At 44.0% G+C, this 21,064-nt stretch overlaps 2 protein-coding genes across 2 annotated transcripts in view; one reads left to right on the top strand and one right to left on the bottom strand.

The window, feature by feature from the left end:
• LOC126418736 (protoheme IX farnesyltransferase, mitochondrial) overlaps positions 1-21,064 on the top strand; it is a 280,801-nt gene that overhangs the window by 5,513 nt on the left and 254,224 nt on the right. The gene's annotated exons all lie outside the window — the stretch shown is intronic.
• Positions 1-21,064, bottom strand: part of LOC126456481 (3 beta-hydroxysteroid dehydrogenase/Delta 5-->4-isomerase type 1) — a 276,435-nt gene that overhangs the window by 201,320 nt on the left and 54,051 nt on the right. Inside the window, exon 2 of the mRNA XM_050092235.1 lies at positions 5,115-5,179. Within this exon, the coding sequence (XP_049948192.1) occupies positions 5,115-5,166 (52 nt within the window). The 5' untranslated portion in view covers positions 5,167-5,179. The remainder of the gene's footprint in view (positions 1-5,114; positions 5,180-21,064) is intronic.

The raw sequence follows: 21,064 nt of genomic DNA, 5'->3' as shown, positions 1-21,064 counted from the left end.
CGCTAAATAGAACGCGTGCAAAAAATCTGTCATCGTCCCGTAATTTCTCTTGTGGCCAGTGGCAGAACTCTACACGTCGTTCAAAGTCGTCGCCATGCAATTCCTGGTGCATAGAAATATGGTACGGGTGCAATCGATGTTGATGTAGCATTCGCAACACCGACGTTTTTGAGATTCCCGATTCTCGCGCAATTTGTCTGCTGCTGATGTGCGGATTAGCCGCGACAGCAGCTAAAACACCTACTAGGGCATTATCATTTGTTGCAGGTCGTGGTTGACGTTTCACATGTGGCTGAACACTTCCTGTTTCCTTAAATAACGTAACTATCTGGCGAACGGTCCGGACACTTGGATGATGTCGTCCAGGACACCGAGCAGCATACATAGCACACGCCCGTTGGGCATTTTGATCACAATAGCCATACATCAACACGATATCGACCTCTTCTGCGATTGGTAAACGGTCCATTTCAACACAGGTAATGTACCACGAAGCAAATACCTAGCGTCCGCACTGGCGGAATGTTACGTGATACCACGTAGTTATACGTTTGAGACTATTACAGCGCCATCTATCACAAAGCGAAAAAAGTGGTCCAACTAAAACATTCATATTTCTTTACGTACTACACGAAAATGTAATAAAAAATGGGGGTTCCTATTTTTAAAAAAACGCAGTTGATATCCGTTTGACCTATGGCAGAGCCATCTAGCGGGCCAACAATAGCGCCATCTGGTTTCCCCCTTCAAGCTAGACGAGTTTCGTTCTTTGTAGTTTTTTCGTTTGACGCTGATTTCGTAAGATATCTGGTCTGGTCACTATCAATGGACCACCCTGTATACAAGAGGAAAGCCAAAAGTAACGGGAATTGGTCTGCGGAGGGGTGGGAGAGTTTGGGGGACCCATTGACGACCAGGACTCCGTTACGGTCACGCAACCTGAGTCAGTGTGCGAAGTTGCGTCGTGTGAGTGCACCGATTCGCCTATGAGAGATTTTTTTTTTTTTTTAGGAAAACAACTTTTTCCATTTCGACGGAAACTTGATGGTAAATTTTCGAAAGCAACGCGCTGCTGTGAAATTTTGTTTCCTGTTGGGTAAATCGGCGTGGAAACTATTGTAATGCTTAAGACTGCCTATTGGGATGCTGCCCTAAGTGAAATCAGAGTCTACGAGTAGTTTTCACGTTTTAAAAATGGAGAAATATCAACTGAAGACCAATCCCGTTCAGGACGCCCCTGGACCAAGAAGTGACGGGAACGTCGACAAAATCAATGTCCTCGATCGTGAAGACCATCGCCTAGCTATTGATCAACTCTTTGAAATGTCTGGAACATCATGGAGTTCAATTCAGAGGATTTTATCCGAATATTTGCACATGAGAAGAGTTGAAACCAAATTTGTCCCTCGCATTCCCACACACGAGCAATGGGAGCATCGACTTCAGGTATGTTTTGAGCTTCAAAATCAGCTCAAAGAGACCGTCATTTTTTTCCAAGGTGATTACTGGTTATGAATCGTGGTGATATGGATACGACCCCGAAACAAGCACGAATCAAGCTAGTGGAAGACAAGTGGCTCTCCTCATCTCAAAAAAGCTCGCCAAGTGAGGTCAAACATCAAGGCAATGCTCAGTTGTTTCTTCGATTGCAGAGGTGCTGTGCACGCGGAATTCGTTCCCCCTGAATCAAACTGTCAATCAGGAATTCTATTTGGAGGTTATGAAAAGATTGAGGAAGAATATTCGGAAGAAAGGCGCAAACTATTGGCGGGTAGACGACTGGTTCTTCCATCATGACAAAGGACCGCTCTACACTGCCCTCTCTGTAAAGCAGTTGTTTGACCAAAAACGGCATGACACCGACTGTCCACACCCCCTACTCACCGGATCCAGCCCTCTGTGATTTCTTTTTCTTCCTCAGACTCAAAAGGGATATGAAAGGAAAGCGTTTTGCCACTGTGGAGGAGGTAACACAAAAATCGCTGGAAGGTGTAAAAAACATCTCAACAAGTGAATTTAAAAACTGTTTTGAACAATGCAAGGATCGTTGGAAGAACTACATTGTGGTCAATGGAGAATACTTTGAAAGTGATCAAAATTTGGTGTAAAAATATTAAGAAATAAAGACGTTATAACTAATTTTCCGTCTTTTTGGGTCCCCTCTCGTAGATAGTTCAGCTATAGCTTTGATGAATGAGTTTGCGAATGTCGAGCTATGTGGCATATATAGCTGCATCTTTCGACTGCGTTGGCTTAGAAGCTTAAATTCTGTACGCCGCTAGCGGACTGTAGACCTTAGTACCTCACATGAATTTCAACTTGATACACACACCCGTTGCTAAGTAAAAGAGGTCTTAACAGACGAACAGACAGACAATAAATGTGAAAAAAATGTTTATTTGATATAATCACAAATCAACCATTTTGGGATTGTTTCCTTTTCTTGTACTGCGAAACCACCCTTGTCCCCAAATTTCATGATTCTAGGTCAACGGGAAGAAGACGAAAGGTTCTGATGAGTGAGTTTTCGAGCATCGGTATATGTGACACAAATGGCTCTATCATTTGATTGCATTGACTTAGCAACTTACATTCTGACACCGCTATAGGACCGCAGACCTTATAATGTGACATAAATTTCAACTTGGTACCTCAAACTATTCCTGAGAAAGTAGGATCTGAACTGTGGGACAGAGAGAGACAGACGGACAGCAAGGTGATCCTATACGGATTCCACTTTTACTGACTGAGGTAAGGAACAGTACAAATCGCATAAATCATCAGAAAGAATCATGAGTTCCAAAGTGCTACCAGTAGTTCATCTATCAAAATGACTGTGTGCAGGGAAACAAAGAATTGGGTACAATGGTGTGGAGTAATGAATCACACTATACCCTGTGGCAAACCGATGAAAGTGTTTGGGGTTGGCGAATATTTCTAGAGCGTTACTCGCCATTATTTGTAGTGGCAACAGTGAAGTGCAGAGAGGATGATGTTTTCGTGGTTATGGTCTGATCCCCTTAATGCTCTTTAGAAAATGCTAGATGTGGAAGGATATGAACACATCTTACTGCGAATATTACAGGAACAACTCGGAGAGGATGACGGTTTGTGTTAGCATGACAGTGCATCCTGTCATAAAGCAGCATCTGTGACCACAACAGCATCTCTGAAATAAGCTAGCCTACCTGGAGTCCCGACTTGAACCAAATGGAACACTTTTTCGTAGGACTTAGAACTTCGCCTTTGCTCCAGACCTCAGGGTCCACCTGCACTACCTTCTCTGGTTGCGGTTCTTGGGGAAGAGCGGACTACCATGCCTCCAAAGACATTCAGGTGTCCCCAACAGATTCAAGCTGTCATAAAGACGAAGGGTGTACGCAGCCCGTATTAAAGCCCACTAATAGGCGTCTGGATACTTTGAAAGGTTGAGAATGGTTCATTACCGTATTTACTCTGTTCGTTACCTTTTCATAAAAGCTTTCCCGGTATATGATGGCTTCGTCAGTAACGTGTATATGTTACAGTCTGCCGCGATCACATACGCAATCGTTTTTCATCAAAACTGACAACTGCCGCGGAATCGCAGACTTTCACATCTTCGTTCAGGTTTGCTCATTAGTTCGACAACTATCTGAACTATCGATCATGGAAGACTGCTGCGGAACTCTTATTAAGATGCAGTAACAAGAGATGAATAAGCTGAACATTAATAAAACCGACAAACTGCAGGGACGAATTCCTTACTGGAAATGGAGAGAAAGGTCCTACGAACATGTGTCCGGAAATGCATCCTTGCCACAGTAGACGGCGCTGACAAATGAAAGTTCCATTAACCACGTGCCGTGTCTGCAGCCCACAGTGGACGATTATTCGGACTGATGATGCCTGTTCTGGTGAAGCTTGCTTCGTCGGTAAAGAGGACTGATGACAGAAATCCCATAATTGTGATGGTCTGATACAAAAACCACCGACAAAATTATTCTCGTACAGGGAAATACGCTGCTGATAATTCTTCCACACGTTGCAGATGATAGGACAGTAGCGGTGGTCATGCAGAATACACGTAAGCCTACTTTGGCTTGCACCATGTTGGCGAGCCACTTGCCTGGAGCTAGTACTACGGTTTGTCTCAATATCATGTACAACCTGATCTTCCAGATCTGCGTGTACGCACAGTCCGCCGCTTCCCTGCACTTTCGTTCGTCTGAAAGGACCCATGGTCACACAAACGCCCAAAAAGAGCTTCAAATGTTGTTTGGTGTTGTTAGTGTCTGTGAGGATACTTCTTTGGTGCTGCCTCTCGACCGTTTCCATCTGCTAGGCCGTACACAAATACCATCTCGGCTTGTTTCCGACATGAATACCGAATCATTTTGCTGAGTACAGTACTCTGCGTCAATCGCACAGCCTCCAACACACAAGGAACACTCGGCACGAGGTCGGAGAAACTTTTATTCGTCAGAGCCATCTACCGTGGCAACGAAGCATTTCTGCAAGCAATACAAATTTCAGTGTTACGAAGTCGTTCCTGAAGGTATTTGTTTCCTGTGTATCCCCGTACAGGGTTGAAATGTAGACGATAAACAGTTGAGACAAAAAGAGACTATAACCTTCTGAAATGTGGTGCTATAGAAGAATACTGTAGGTTATCCTAGCTGATAAATACTGGTCTTGAATTGGGGATAAAAGAAATCTGTAGCACGACTTGACTAAAGGAAGGGATTGTTTGATAGTACATATCTTGCAGCGGGGTTGAATCGTCAGTTTGGTAATGGAGGGAACCGTATTGTGGTAAGTGGGTGGGGAGGGGGGGGGGGCGTGAGGGGTACAATTGTAGAGGGAGACCAAGGCTTGAACACAGTAGGCAATTTCAAATGGATGTGGGTTGCAGCAGTTGTTTGAAAATGAAGAGACTTGCACAGGATCGGGTAGCGTGGAAAGCTGCGTCAAACCAGTGTGCGGGCTTAAAACCACAATAATAACTATTTACAGCCTTGTAAAAACACATTTTTCAGATATTATGCGTGTTGTATGCAGAGGCGGAGAGACATACAACTGTTGTACTCCTTCAAAATAAACATTTGCAGTGATATAGCTGAATCGATCCTCACCTGTCACCAGCACCACTTGGCCCTCACCGCCGCCGTCAGATTCACCGCCCATTGCAGAAGTCTTCCTGAAACAACAGAGGTGTTTTGGTGAGGAAACACATTGACTACAGCAACTACTGTATGCATAGCGCTCCCATAAAATGAAAGAAACGTAATTCCTTTATCAATAACCAGACATTAAATTAGTTCTTCTTCACAGTACGAGTATCCTAATAGAGAAACGTTCTTTGAGTGTCGAATTCGTCTATAAGAAAATATTTATTTGAATAAAATCATTTCATTCGCTAATAGTTTCGACCAGTCGATCATTATCGAGTAATACATTTATTTATTTATGCATTTATTTCATCTTCCAAGACTAGGACCGTCATGTTCTCTTACATCTAACCAGACATCCGTAGAGAAAGAACATTACAATTTGTATAGCACATGGGCAACACACAGAGCGTTAGATGTATGACTGCTGATACTATGGTCACTGGTACCTTAACATGTTCCCACTTCAATGTGTTAGTTATTTTTTCTCTTCCCACAAACACGTCACATAATTTACTTTCTGATTTTTCCGCACGGTTGTAACTCCACCATCAATTGGACTATGCATGTGGTATAGGATAAATGTTTAGTGTCCATGCGTCCACACTTCAACATCTGACCTCTTGCTCTAGGGAAAATCAACCTCAGGTGGCTTGCTCTTGTCAGTTGTACGTGGAGGTACTAACGAACCTAGTTGTAATTATTAGTCTACAACTAAGGTAAAAACTGATGTAAAGCTGTTCAGTGCACTGTCCTCAGTCACCAATAAAAATGTCTGCAGTTATACCCCTAACACCACATATAATACGAGTAATAATAATGACAATGTGTAGCCTATAGTAAAGAGCATGTGTAATTTAAGAATGTGAGTCTTCTTAACATCAAACAATTGTCTTACGATACTGAAATGTAGACTTTCACGGCCGGAAATATCATGTCCATTATAATTATCCGGGCTGTTATGCAGCGGTCGGTTGATGAATTTTGTCTCAATTCCCAACGTTTCGTCTCCGACACGTGACGTCACACCGCGGCGCGGGAGCGCGCGGACACGGAATTTAGCGGCAGTCAGTAGCGAGCCAGTGAGTGTGTTGGACCTTCCATCGACCTACGGACCCCCTTGAAGATGTCTCCAGCAGTCGGAGACGAAACGTTGGGAATTGAGACAAAATTCATCAACCGACCACGGCATAACAGCCCGGATAATTATAATGGACACAATTGTATTATGACTTTCTTGCCGAGTGTGTCAACTCCCTGGATAGCCGGCGGCATTAACGCTCCGCTCTCGGGATTCTGGGAGACAAAACAATCAGAGATCGAATTCGCCTCGCACAGGGCGATGAGGGCTGGTGAGCCAACCAGCCTGGATGTGATTTTTAGGCGGTTTCCTACGTCCGATTAGGTAAATACCATGTTCGTACCCGTATCCCACCTCACACACATTCCACACAAACATTTAGAAAACTTTCTTACACTTGACAGACACAGCGAGGGCATCAGGTCACCATCTGTCTCCAACACTGTCAAAAGCCATATATCAGTGCCGGTCCCGTAGCGAAATGAAATAAAGGATACGAAGAATAAGAAAAAAAAGTCCTTGTCATTTGTAAATAGCGACATCTAATAATAACGTACGACGACAGCACAGAAGGAAAGAACGTGGAAAAGAAGTTGGCTGGTCAAAGGAAGAGCGAGGAATAATAGGGTAAAATTAGCAGATGAGATGGAAGAAAGACAACATAAATATAAAGGGATGAGAAAAGCACGGGTACTTTACAGTGTGACAGAGATACTGGTTCCCTGATGGACGGAAAGAAAACAGGTGGGATATGCCGAGAAGGGAACTATGTTGAAGATAACAGATAAATCTTTAATCTCGTGTTCAAGGCAGAGTGGTTTTGGTTAAGTTGCAGCTTACAAGATAATTTGTTCCACAGCCATACGACTAAAATGGAGAAGGATATTTTGAAAGCCATCCGGAGTGGCCGAACGGTTCTAGGCGCTACAGTCTGGAACCGCGCGACCGCTACGGTCGTAGGTTCGAATCCTGCCTTGGGCATGGATGTGTGTCCTTAGGTTAGTTAGGTTTAAGTAGTTCTAAGTTCTAGGGGACTGATGACCTCAGAAGTTAAGTCCCATAGTGCTCAGAGCCATTTGAACCCTTTTTAGATATTTCGAAGGAATTAGTGCCATGGGAAGGTACAGTCGCGTTCACATTAGCCTATATGGTATCGTTCTTACTGCGGCGTTAAAAAATAAAATAGGAACATCCTACATGACTGACACTGAAGTGAGTAATAAAATGTATTAACAGAGTCGACTCAGTTGCATACTTTGAAATTGTCAAATTACCAGAAAATACCCGAATTGTTACATGGCAAAGGATGATCCAAGTACTGATTGTCATTTCCAAAGATCTGACTGCATCAATTCATTTCACTATTGCCTGCAGCTTCAGTGACGCAGAATAGTTTTTCGCCGCGTGGAACTAGCCGAGCTGTCTAAGGCGCTGCAGTCATGGACTGTGCGGCTGGTCCCGGCGGAGGTTCGAGTCCTCCCTCGGGCATGGGTGTGTGTGTTTCTCTTAGGACAATTTAGGTTAAGCAGTGTGTAAGCTTAGGGACTGATGACCTTAGCAGTTAAGTCCCATACGATTTCACACACATCTGAACATTTTGAACAGAATAGTTTTTCAAATTTATTTTTCAATGCAACAGTAAGGACGACGTCATACAGGATGATGAAAAAATGTTATGTTACCCGACGATGACCGGCTGATCGGTACAGTGAATAACTGTTACCATTTATTAGTAGCTCTTGGTGGATCTTACATATGAATAATGAAAATATTTCAATTTCCACTTGTGACACGAGATCCCTCTGCATTTACCGAAAATATTTTAGAATCCGAGAGTCTAGTAGACGCTTTTACGTTCACTCTAATGTTAACTTTAGATCCCCTTCATGGTTCATATACCCACCAATTAAGATAATTGCAGATAGCGCTAAATCTGTAATTAGCGTAAGTGGTGGGCGCGAGAAGCGCTTTCGTACCTAACACCGGTCTCAGTGCATACATAAAACAATACGATTAATCAGATTATTGTGGGACACTGGCAATTCCGAGGAACATGAAAACAGGAAAACGTCTGCCGTAAATTAGGCAAATTTAACTACTTGAAGCCAGCAGGATAACTTATCTAAAGAGTGTAGGACAAAAGCAGTTTTGTTTGGAAAAAAAATTGAGCTCATGTTGACAGTGTATCACCTTGGATAGTAAGAGAGTAAGTCATCTTTAACACACCAACCTCTAGGCCCATACTGGTTGCATCAAGGCCAAATGTAGCTGCTTATGAGTAAACTGGATTTTCATTCATACTGCTGAAAGAAGAAGAAGAAGAATACACGAACGTCAGCCAGAGGAAAATCGCTACTGATGCCTACTAAGCCCAATTCTAAAACAACAAAAAAAGAAGGATCTAAAGGGTACTGGTGCATTTTATAGCCTTTTTGAGTTGCAGCGCTTCATGATATCCTCTCCTCTTCCTGATTCTTCATCTAAAACTACATTACTGGCCATTAAAATTGCTACTCCACGAAGATGACGTGCTACATGCGAAAAATTTAAACGACAGGAAGAAGATGCTGTGATATGAAAGTGATTAGCTTTTCAGAGCACTCACACAAAGTTGGCGCCAGTGACGACACCTACAACGTGCTGACATGAGGAATGTTTCCGGCCGATTTCTCATACACAAACAGCAGTTGACCGGCGTTGCCTGGTGAAACGTTGTTGTGATGCCTCGTGTAAGGAGGAGAAATGCGTACCATCACGTTTCCGACTTTGATAAAGGTCGGATTGTAGCCTATCGCGATTGCGGTTTAACGTATCGCGACATTGCTACTCGCGTTGGTCGAGATCCAATGACTGTTAGCAGAGTATGAAATCGGTAGGTTCAGGAGGGTAATACGGAACGCCGTGCTGGATCCCAACGGCCGCGTATCACTAGCAGTCGAGATGACAGGCACCTTATCCGCATGGCTGTAACGGATCGTGCAGCCACGTCTCGATCCCTGAGTCAACAGATGGGGACGTTTGCAAGACAACAACCATCTGCACGAACAGTTCGACGACGTTTGCAGCAGCATGGGCTATCAGCTCGGAGACCATGGCTGCGGTTATCCTTGACGCTGCATCACAGACAGGAGCGCCTGCGATTATGTACTCAACGACGAACCTGGGTGCATGAATGGCAAAATGTCATTTTTTCGGATGAATCCAGGTTCATCATGATTGTCGCATCCTTGTTTGGTGACACCGCGGTGAACGCACATTGGAAGCGTGTATTCGTCATCACCACACTGGCGTATCACCTGGCGTGATGGTATGGGGTGCCATTGGTTACACGTCTCGGTCACCTCTTGTTCGGATTGACGGCACTTTGAACAGTGGACGTTACATTTCAGATGTGTTACGACCCGTGGCTCTACCCTTCTTACGATCCCTGCGAAACCCTACATTTCAGCAGGATAATGCACGACCGAATGTTGCAGGTCCTGTACGGGCCTTTCTGGATACAGAAAATGTTTGAATGTTGCTCTGGCCAGCACATTCTCCAGATCTCTCACCAATTGAAAACGTCTGGTCAATGGTGGGCGAGCAACTGCCTCGTCACAATACGCCAGTCACTACTCTTGGCGAACTGTGTTATCGTGTTGAAGCTGCATGGGCAGACCTACCTGTACACGCCATCCAAGTTCTGTTTGACTCAATGCCCAGGCGTATCAAGGCCGTTATTACGGCCAGAGGTGATTGTTCTGGGTGCTAATTTCGCAGGATCTATGCACCCAAATTGCGGGAAAATGTAATCACATGTCAGTTCTAGTATAATATATTTGTCCAATTAATACCCGTTTATCATCTGCATTTCTTCTTGGGGTAGCAATTTTAATGGCCAGTAGTGTAGTACCTGCAACCGACGCCCTCGATTGTATGTTTACGTATCTCTGCGCTTCCCTCGAGTACTATGAAAATTGGTCCCTAATGTCTTAACACTTGCTCTGCGTCTGGCCATTGTTTTTACACGAACTCCTTTCCCCGCGAGTTATGCAGAGAAGCTCCTGATTTGTTATCCTATCAGTGCACATAATTTTCAGCACCCTTCTGTAGTTCCGTTTATCCAAAGTTTCTATTATCTTTTTTCTGGTCGCTCCACATTCCACGTGCACTTTTAGTGAAAGTAAAATACATTGGTGTCAAAAACTTAAGGCTGAAAGTAACTTTCGCATTATGTGTAAATACCAAGAAACATAACTCGATGAAATTTCGACCATAAAATGGAAAGAGTGGCTACGTTATAGTACATAAGGTGATGATGAAGAGGTCCCATACTACGAGGAGCGTAGGGAACGATGCGGGGGACCCGCACCGCTGTACTAGGCAAGGTCCTAGTGGAGGTGGTTTGGCATTGCCTTCCTCTGACCGTAATGGGGATGAATGATGATGAAGAAGATGATAGAACAGCACCCAGTCATCACGAGGTAGGAAAAACCCCTGACCCCGCCGGGAATTGAAACCGGGACCCACTGCGTGGGAAGCGAGAACACTATCGCAATACCACAAGCTGCGGACAGTACATAAGGTAAATGTAAGAAATTCTCAATGACACAAACAGCAAGGACACTTTTATTCAAATATAATTTTTTACACTGAAATCAACGCGATGTAGGATGGTCCCCTTGGACATTACAAAAGGTGGGACACTTTCGTTAGTACGGTATGCGTCACCACAGTTGGCAGCGAATGCTCTGCAACGTGTTGCAATGTTGGCCGCAAGGTTATTGAGGAATTGTACAAGGACGTTCCTTTCCCTCCACCAGAGCGGATAACAACTGCCCTTTGAAGTTCGTTCAAATGGTTCAAATGGCTCTTAGCACTATGGGACTCAACTGCTGAGGTCATAAGTCCCCTAGAACTTAGAACTACTGAAACCTAACTAACCTAAGGACAACACACATATCCATTCCCGAGGCAGGATTCGAACCTGCGTCCGTAGCGGTCGCGCGATTCCAGACTGTAACGCCAGAACCGCTCGGCCACCAACAGCCGGCTTTGAAGTTCGTGCATGTGGGCGTAATACAGTACGTCTCCCCAACGTATCCCACATGTGTTCGATGGAATTTAAGTCAGGAGAACGGACATGCCACTCCATTCGCCAAATATACTGCCGTCTCAAGAGCTCCTTCACTTGCGCTGTTATATGCGGTCGCGCATTGTCGTCTATAACGATGACGTCAGAGCAGAATAGACCCATGAAAAGACGCACGTGGGGAGGGAGTACAGTTTTACAATAATTTTAGCCGATGTGTGTTCCGTGTTCACTGTTACGGAATCAGTACGACCATGCAACATTATGCCTCCACACAAAATAACATCTGGACCACCAAATCGATCATGTTCGACAATGTTCCTGGGAGTTTCATGTGTTCCCACCTCTCGTATGAGGGTACATCCAGCATTGTCGAACGTGGTCGTTTTGGTGGTTCAAAATGGCTCTGAGCACTATGCGACTTAACTTCTGAGGTCATCAGTGGCCTAGAACTTAGAACTAATTAAACCTAACTAACCTAAGGACATCACACACATCCATGCCCGAGGCAGGATTCGAACCTGCGACCGGAGCGGTCGCTCGGCTCCAGACTGTAGCGCCCAGAACCGCACGGCCACTCCGGCCGGCCTCGTTTCGGTGGTCCAGGAATTACGGTGTGGGGAGGCATAACGTTGCATAAGCGTACTGACCCTCGAATCTCTGAAAACTGTGCACTCACCGATCAAAATCACTGTATACGCTTTACTCCTTCCCCATGGCGGCTTTTCAGTAGTGAATTCGGCCATGACTTCATTTTTATGGATGACAATGTGCGATCGCTTCGAACAGCGCAAGTGGAGGAACGAGAGGATATTACCCGAACGTAAAATTTTGGAAAGCATTCTGTGATTGGAGAACAGCCATCGGTATAAAACGATAAAACCAAATAAAAACTGGATCGAAACTTCTAAAAACAGGATCTATCGCTTTTTCACATTTTTTATTTACACACGTCAAAAAGTTTTGCATCACCCCGGTTCCCAGAACTCTTGAAGAAAGACGGTGATTGTGGATATTGTATCACAGACACAGTGCCTTTGACTGTTTAGAGATGTCACTAAACCCGCCCAAATATGTACACAACAATGCATGAGCAGCGCCTATTAGACGGAGGGGGTCCGACAGCAGATCAGTTCCAGTCATTCCACCAGGAAGGAGGTACACGGCTCGTTTTGTCCGTAGTTCAACCATGCCTAAGCGGTCAATACCGCGGTTCGATAGCGTCCGCATTGTTACTTTGTGCTAGGAACGGCTCTCAAGAAGTGACGTGTCCAGGCGTCTCGGAGTGAACCAAAGCGATGCTGTTCGGACATGGAGGAGATACAGAGAGACAGGAAAAGTCGATGACATGCCTCGCTCAGGCCGCGCAAGGCCTACTACTGCAGTGGATGACCGCTACCTACGGATTATGGCTCGGAGGGACCCTGACAGCAATGCCACCATGTTGAATAATGCTTTTCGTGCAGCAACAGGACGTCGTGTTACAACTCAAACTGTGCGCAATAGGCTGCATGATGCGCAACTTCACTCTCGACGTCCATGGCGAGGTCCATCTTTGCAACCACGACACCATGCAGCGCGTTACAGATGGGCCCAAAATCATGCCGAATAGACAGCTCAGGATTCGCATCACGTTCTCTTCACCGATGAATGTCGCATATGCCTTCAACCAGGCAATCGTCGGCGACGTGTTTGGAGGCAACCCGGTCAGACTGAATGCCTTAGACATACTGTCCAGCGAGTGCAGCAAGGTGGAGGTTCCCTGCTGTTTTGAGGTGGCATTATGTGGGGCGACGTACGCCGCTGGTGGTCATGGAAGGCGCCGTATTGGCTGTACGATACGTGAATGCCATCCTCCGGCCGATAATGCTACCATATCGGCAGCATATTGGCGGGGCAGTCGTCTTCATGGACGACAATTGGCGCCCACATCGTACACACCTTGCGAGGAGAGCTTCTGTAAAGTTTGGAAGGTAGGAGGCGAGGTACTGGCGGAAGTAAAGCTGTGAGGACGGGGCGTGAGTCGTGCTTGGGTAGCTCAGTTGGTAGAGCACTTGCCCGCGAAAGCCAAAGGTCCCGAGTTCGAGTCTCGGTCCGGCACACAGTTTTAATCTGCCAGGAAGTTTCAAACTGAATTCTCAATAGCGATAGTGTTATATAAAAATAGTGTCGCTTTCACAGCAGCATTACGTACCATATGAAGGCAAACCGACGATGTATGAAGATTCTTCCTTTTACACAGCCAGCTTTGTTTAGAACGACTTTAACCAAGTGCATGGTAGCATTAGTGCTCTGGGACCAGTTTCACTTTACAGACTCACAGAACATACCTAACTCAGCCATGAAGCAACTCGTAAGTCGTCCCCAATAATTCAATCTACACGCAGAGGCGATATATAGTGTGAATATACCTAGTTTATAAATTATTTTCGGTTCTAATAGAAGTTAAGTTTTTTTCGTCTTTTTTGGGTCTTCAATCATCTGACTAGTTCGATGCGGCACGCCAGGACTTCAGCTCCTGTGTCTGTCTTTTAATCTCTGGGTAGCACTTTCGCCCAGCAGCCTGAATTACTTGTTGGATATATTCCTATCTCCATGTTATCCTGCGGTGTTAACCTACATAATTCCGTCTAGCACCGTGGAAATTATACCCTGATGGCTTAACACATGCGCTACCGTCTTGTCCCTTCTTCTTGTCAGTGTTTTCCACGTACAATAATATTTCCTTCGCAGATTCTGCAGACATCCTCAATTTCTTATTAACCTATCCAAATATCAAGTCACATCTTAATCCCTTCGATTCTCTTTTTCCCACAGTCGATGATTCGCTATCGTTCAATATTGTGCACCAAACGTACAATCTCAGGAATTTCTTCCTGAAATTACGGCATATGTTTGATAACAGCAGACTTATCTTGGCCAGAAATGCCCTCTTTGCCAATGCTAAAGTCTGTTCAGAGTTTATTTTAGGGCAGACAGCTACGACTGTCTACTTCGTGATCACCAGTTTCGTGCTGCCGCTATTCCCATTTCTGCTGTTTATCATTACTTTCGTATTTCTTCGGATTATTCTTGGTATATTATGTACTCAACAGACTGTTCATTTCATTCAACAGATCCTCTAATTCTTCTTCACCTTCAATGAGTATAGTACTGTCATCAGCAAATCTCCTCAATGATATCCTTTCTCCCTGAATTTTAACCCCACTCTTGAACCTTTCTTTTATTACCGTCATGGCTTCTTCGATATGCAGACTGAACAGTATAGGCGAATGACTACATCTTTTCCACCCGTTTTAAACAGAGCATTTCGCTCGTGGTCTTCCGGTCTTATTGTTCTCTCTTGGTTCTTTTTTTTTCTTTTTTTTTCAGTCGGTCTTCCAACTGATTTGATACAGCCCCCCACGAATTCCTGTCCTCTGCCAAACTCTTCATCTCACAGTAGCCGTTGACCCTACATCCACAAAATGGCTCTGAGCACTATGGGACTTAACATCTGAGTTCATCAGTCCCCTAGAACTTAGAACTACTTAAACCTAACTAACCTAAGGACATCACACACATCAATGAGTATAGTAGCGGTCGCGCGGTTCCAGACTAAAGCGCCTAGAACCGCTCAGCCACACCGGCCTACATCCTCAATTATTTGTTGGATGTATTCCAATTCCTGTATTCTTCTACAATTTTTACTCTCTACAACTCCCTCCATCATCATGGAAGTTTTTCCCGAGTGTCTTCCCAGATGTGCTATCGTCCTGTCCCTTTTTCTTGTCAGTGTTTTCCATATGTTTCTTTCGTCGCTGATTCTGCGGAGAGCTCTTCATTCCTCATCACTCCACCTAATTTGCAACATTCGTCTTCGTCGGTAGCATCACATCTCAAACGCTTCGATTCTCTTCTGTTCCGGTTCTCTCACAGTCTATGTTTCACTACCATACAGTGCTGTGCTCCAGGCGTACAACTTCATAAATTTCTTCCTCAAATTAAGGCCTGTGTTTGATACCAGTAGACTTCTCTTCGCCAGGAACGCCCTTTTTGCCTATGTTAGTCTGCTTCTTAATTCCTCCTTGCGTTATTTTTCTTCAAAAGGTAACAGAATTCCTTCACTTCGACTATTTCGTGATCCTCAATTTTGATGTAAGCCTCATCATTAATCTCATTTTTGGTTCAAAAATGGCTCTGAGCACTATGGGACTCAACTGCTGAGGTCATTAGTCCCCTAGAACTTAGAACTAGTTAAACCTAACTAACCTAAGGACGTCACAAACATCCATGCCCGAGGCAGGATTCGAACCTGCGACCGTAGCGGTCTTGCGGTTCCAGACTGCAGCGCCTTCAACCGCACGGCAATCTCATTTTTGCTATTGCTCCTTACTACCATTTCAATAGGTTTACTTTCAATCGTAATCTTGTAGTCGCTAGACAGTTCATTCCATTAAACGACTCGTGTAATTCTTTCTTTCACTGCCGATAGCAAAATCATCACTGAGTCCTAGCAGTGACATCCTTTTGCTCTGAATCTTAATCCCACTCCGGAAGAGCAGGCAAGTTCAACTGCACACAATTTTGTGGCTCCTTAAACATTCTTTGCCTTACCTATGGAATGGAGGTTTTTGATCACCGATGAGTCATTCACTTTTATAGCTCCTATATTTCACTCGGCATGAACGACGACTCCCTTGTAGAGCATCGATTTGTAATCGTTGGGCAGATGTGTTTGTAAACAGATGGCGGACAGCAGATCACCGATAAGCCGAGGTGTCAACAGTCGTGACATGCCTCGCTGGCTCTGCGGTTACGTTGTGTGTGTGTGTGTGTGTGTGTGTGTGTGTTTGTGTGTGTGTGTGTGTGTGTGTGTGTGTGTGTGTGTCACAAGCTGCGCTATGCTATACCGCGACAGTCAACTCAGCATTGCCTTCGCTGCGTCAGTTTATCTGACGTACTGTAGTGCAGCACGTACTGAGAATAGCTCACACTGATCTACAGGCCAGAAGGCAAGTGGCGGCATAGGGAAATAAAATACGAACACGACCACAGTATTTTCGATAGCTATGTTGACATCTTCGAATAAGGAGTCCTGTATCTTTTTTATAGATATGATCAGTTCTTAATTAAATATCACACTACCAAATTGGAGCACAGGATCTATTTTGGAAAGTATGTTTCTGTTCACAAATTGCATGGGTCGTATTGCGTGAACGTAACAGCAGTTCACCGATTTCAGCTATTAAGAGTCATCTTATCAACACTAAAAAATACAGAACGGTCGAAATATAACGTTACTATTAAACATAAAAATCAAACAAACATAAAAAGATAAAAAATAAAAATATTTCCAGTATCTTGTTACAAAAGTAACACGTCGAAATGTTGTCTAGCGCCTGTGACTTGATATCCAACGCAGTGCCAGGTGAAGCGTCGTGGTCATAAAATGGAACAGTTAGAATCGAAAGACGCCCTCTACGAACATACTTTTTCTATTTTATGAGTACGACAAATTATTTATACGCGGTTTAAATGACAACATATTTCCCTATAACAACTCAATATTTATGGATCCACTGTTGGCCAATTTCAAGGTTATGACACTTTCAAGTGATCGCTGGAATATGGATAGCAACATAATAAGAATCTGATAGTACAGAAACTGCGTATGCTATACAAGTACAAAGTTGATAACATGAAATGTGTAATGTTCATGTAACGAAATAATATGTAGTAAGTTACTTGATTACTTTGGTGCTGCGCGTCAAAGATAACTGATTAATACAGCTATGTTATTGTTCGCTGTCCTATAAGACACTATTTTGTTATTCTTACATACAAAGTGATTCCACGATGATGTTACTAATTTTCGGGGGTGATGAAGAGGGTAAATGTGTCAGGGACCCCGGTCTGGAAACGATCGATTCGAAAGTTATAAGCGAAAAACTTTCTGATGCCTCCGACATGATCCGGTACTGTTGTTGCTGAGATTGTAGGGTAGGAAATTTTCAGAGGCGGTAGTATGGACCAAAACAAGAAAAACATATCTAATAAATATGAACTCTAAAATGGATATTTTAAACGCTATGAGGCCTTTCTCAACTTCGTTGCTGTGAAACACATCTCTTCTACTCCAAACTAATTGCTTTCCATGTTTTTGGAGCAGGTAGTATGGATCAAAACAAAACAAAAAAAAGTCCAATAAACATGGGCTCTAAACTGCACATCGTAAGAGCTATGAGCCCTTGTTCAGTAGAAGAAATAGTTCAAATGGCTCTGAGCACTACGGGACTTAACATCTGAGGTCATCAGTCCCCTAGAACTTAGAAGGACTTAAACCTAACTAACCTAAGGACATCACATACATCCATGCCCGAGGCAGAATTCGAACCTGCGACCATAGCAGTCGCACGGTTCCAGACTGAAGCGCCCAGAACAACTCGGCCACACCGGTCGGTTCAGTAGAAGAGGTGTGTTTCACAGTAGCGAAGATGAACAATTGCTCATAGCTCCTAAGGTATGCAATTTAGAGCCCATGCCTACCGGACGTTTTTTGTTTTGCTCTATACCGCATCCTCCAAAAATATGGAGAGCAAAGAACTAGCAGCAGAAGAGATGTGTTTCACAGTATCGAAGGCGAACAAGTGGTCATAAATCCTCAGGTATGCATTTTAGACCCCAAGTTTACTGGAGATTTCTTCCTTGTTTTAGTTCATACTACCACCTCTGAAAGCTGCCTACCCTAAAATCTTAGCAACAGCAGTACCAGTATATGTATACCACTGTCAGAGGTATGAGAACGATTTTCGCTCATAACTTTCGACTCAACCGTTTGTGGGCCAGGGTTCCTTCCTCAAACTGATACATTTAGGTTTCTTCATCCTCGTTGAAAATTTTTATAGTCACCACGGAATTACCGTTTATAGTGCAGTGCCCACGCCGAAACTGCCCAATAGGGAGCACTAAATAATTCAGTCGTTTCCTTGAATATGTTGTCATTTAAAAAATCCTGCACGACTGTGGCACCTAACATAAAGAATTAATAATTTCTATGAGCGATTGGCCATTTCTGAAGATTAGGCTATTCCCAAATGATACTCTATACTTATTAGGCTACTATTGCATTATATGCAACCATTCTCTTCGAGGACCAAGTCGTTAAAGGCATTCTGTGAATCAATTCAGCGATGTGCAACTGTCTAAAACTCACTTCAACAGTCATAACAATAGCAAGCAATACACATGTGTGATCACATACAGAATGAAACGCATTCACAACGTGTCAGCTCTCAGTCTGGATTGTTCATGATTGCAAACAATGCAGGAATACTAAGTACAGCTTTTCACTTCAGAATGATCTACTGGTTGAATTTTGCACATCGACCTGAGTGGAAAATGTCTCCATTAAAAACTACTGGAGCCATTCAGTCACAAAGCATATCATCCCACTATCCCATCCAACTGATTAATACAATATTTCGTCTTGATTGCTTATGATACTTTATTAACTACTCAACTTTACGCCATATAATGACTTAATATCATTTTATTGACATTATCCAAGTGATTTAGCGCTCGGTGTCTTATGAGCTTAATCTCGATAGGACGTTGCCCAAATCAGTTTTCTGTGTTAATTTCCTGGTTCTTCTCAAACTCCTTCAATTTCTCCAGTTGATTACTGACAGCAACAGTTGTTATACCCGTACCTTTACCCCAGGGCGCCGGGCGGGGTTGCCGAGCGGTTCTAGGCGCTACAGTCTGGAACCGCGCGACCGATACGGTCGCAGGTTCGAATCCTGCCTCGGGCATGGATGTGTGTGATGTCCTTGGGTTAGTTAGGTTTAAGTAGTTCCCCAGGGCACTGCACACGTTTTAGTTCTAACGACAATATGAAGTCCTATTTCATCATTTGTCCACCTGCTTAGCTGAGTGGTAACGTGTTAGCCTACCATGCAACGGGCCTGGGTTCGATTCCCGGCCTTCCGTGCAACGGACCTTGGTTCGATTGCTGGCACCGGCACGCAAGTCGCCCAATGTGACGTCGCCTGAAGTAAGATTTGCAACTCGGCGGCCGAACTCTCCCGGATGGGGCCTCCCGACCATCAGTGTCACACGATCATTTCATTTTTTTTTTTTCGTACTTTGTGGCATAGACGTCATCGAGATTTGGAAAGAAAGTTTTGTAGACGCAATACACTTTTACTTGTAGTTGACAGCATGAGCGCTTCCACAAGTTCTGCTTGTTTTGTGGGTCATCGTTCTATATTTCTTTGCTGCCTTGGTGCATAATGTAGAGTCAACGATGCTTGAAGGAAAAATCGCCTAGCGCGAGGAGTTGTTGCATGCATGAACTCTGATTATCGAACGTGAGGTCAGCGCTCTCTGGCGGCACCAGGAAGAAGGAAAGGCCAGCGATAAGCTGTCAAATAACAAGCACAACTCCCGACGGCATTGCATTTCAAACCGCTGCAGTGCTACTCAGCATTCGTTGACTCGAACTTACGACGTGAAATATGATTTCATCAAGCTCAGTTCATTTTCACTTACATCAGTAACACGGGGGCCAACGACCGCTGTTATCTCTCCGTTACGACCCCATCGAACGGGATACTTCAGTTTCAGAAAATTTTGCGAAAGTAGTAGAGTGAAGCTGTACGCCATTTGCTTAAGGAATAAAGTAAATATTACATATCATAACAATGAATACAGACACAGAAAGTAATTCACTAGCCGACAAACCGGATGAAAGAAGAAAAAGTATCAAGAGATCCACAGACAAAACGATCTTCATTTACATACACGCCAGTATAACCGCAAGCACTAGACGTTGGGGCCTGACGCATTCCTCTCACAAAGAGGATTATATTTCCGAGGATGATCTTTGCTGTACTCGTGCCTTACACAACTTTGGAGACGCCATATTGACATGCGTGGTATGACAGTATGCTGTTTCGAAGCCCCCAACGTCTTACTAGCATGCTGTTTCAAGGCGAAGGTGCACTGAAAATTTATTACAAACATGTAGCCTCTATAATTAAATGACAGTTATTGACTCACCAATGATGTAATCTTTCAAGAGATGATAGCTGACACAAAAGATGAGAAACATTTCTTCGGCGTAGCGTAGCAAATAAAGATGTAGATTAAAGAGCCAAATAAAGTGGTTTTGCGTCCCGCTGTAGGCTAATTTTTTTCGTCGTAGCGTTTGCAGCACATTCTAGGACGTTCAAGTGGTTCAAATGGCTCTGAGCACTATGGGACTTAACATCTGAGGTCATCAGTCCCTTAGAACTTAGAACTACGTAAACCTAACTAACCTAAGGACATCTCGTACATCCATGCCCGAGGCAAGATTCGAACCTGCGACCGTAGCGGTCGCGCGGTTCCAGAATGAAGCGCCTAGAACCGCTCGGCCACAGCTGCCGGCCATTCTAGAATGTTTTTATGAATACAAGTATCAATATTCGATCCGTCTTCTTAGAAAAGAAGGATAAAAAATTTAGCTATTTATTTCCGAATATGTGACAATTTCCGAGTGCGTTGTTAGGCAGGAACCTAAAAGAACAGCTTAAATTGCTGAGTGAAGCGAGCAGCAATAAACCACATATTGTCCTTGTTATTGCGTCTCCAAAGTTATCGAAGATACGAGTACAGCAAAGACGAGCAGCTGCAAGATACTCTTCTTTGTGAGAGGAATGCATCAGGTCCCAACGTCTTGTCCCGCAAGCAGCTCAAGTCTTTACAAAACTCATGACAGAGGTTACGAATCCACATCGT

The sequence above is a fragment of the Schistocerca serialis genome, chromosome 1 (genome assembly GCF_023864345.2).
Source record: "Schistocerca serialis cubense isolate TAMUIC-IGC-003099 chromosome 1, iqSchSeri2.2, whole genome shotgun sequence".
Taxonomy (NCBI): domain Eukaryota; kingdom Metazoa; phylum Arthropoda; class Insecta; order Orthoptera; family Acrididae; genus Schistocerca; species Schistocerca serialis.
This window is presented reverse-complemented; position numbering and strand designations above follow the sequence as displayed.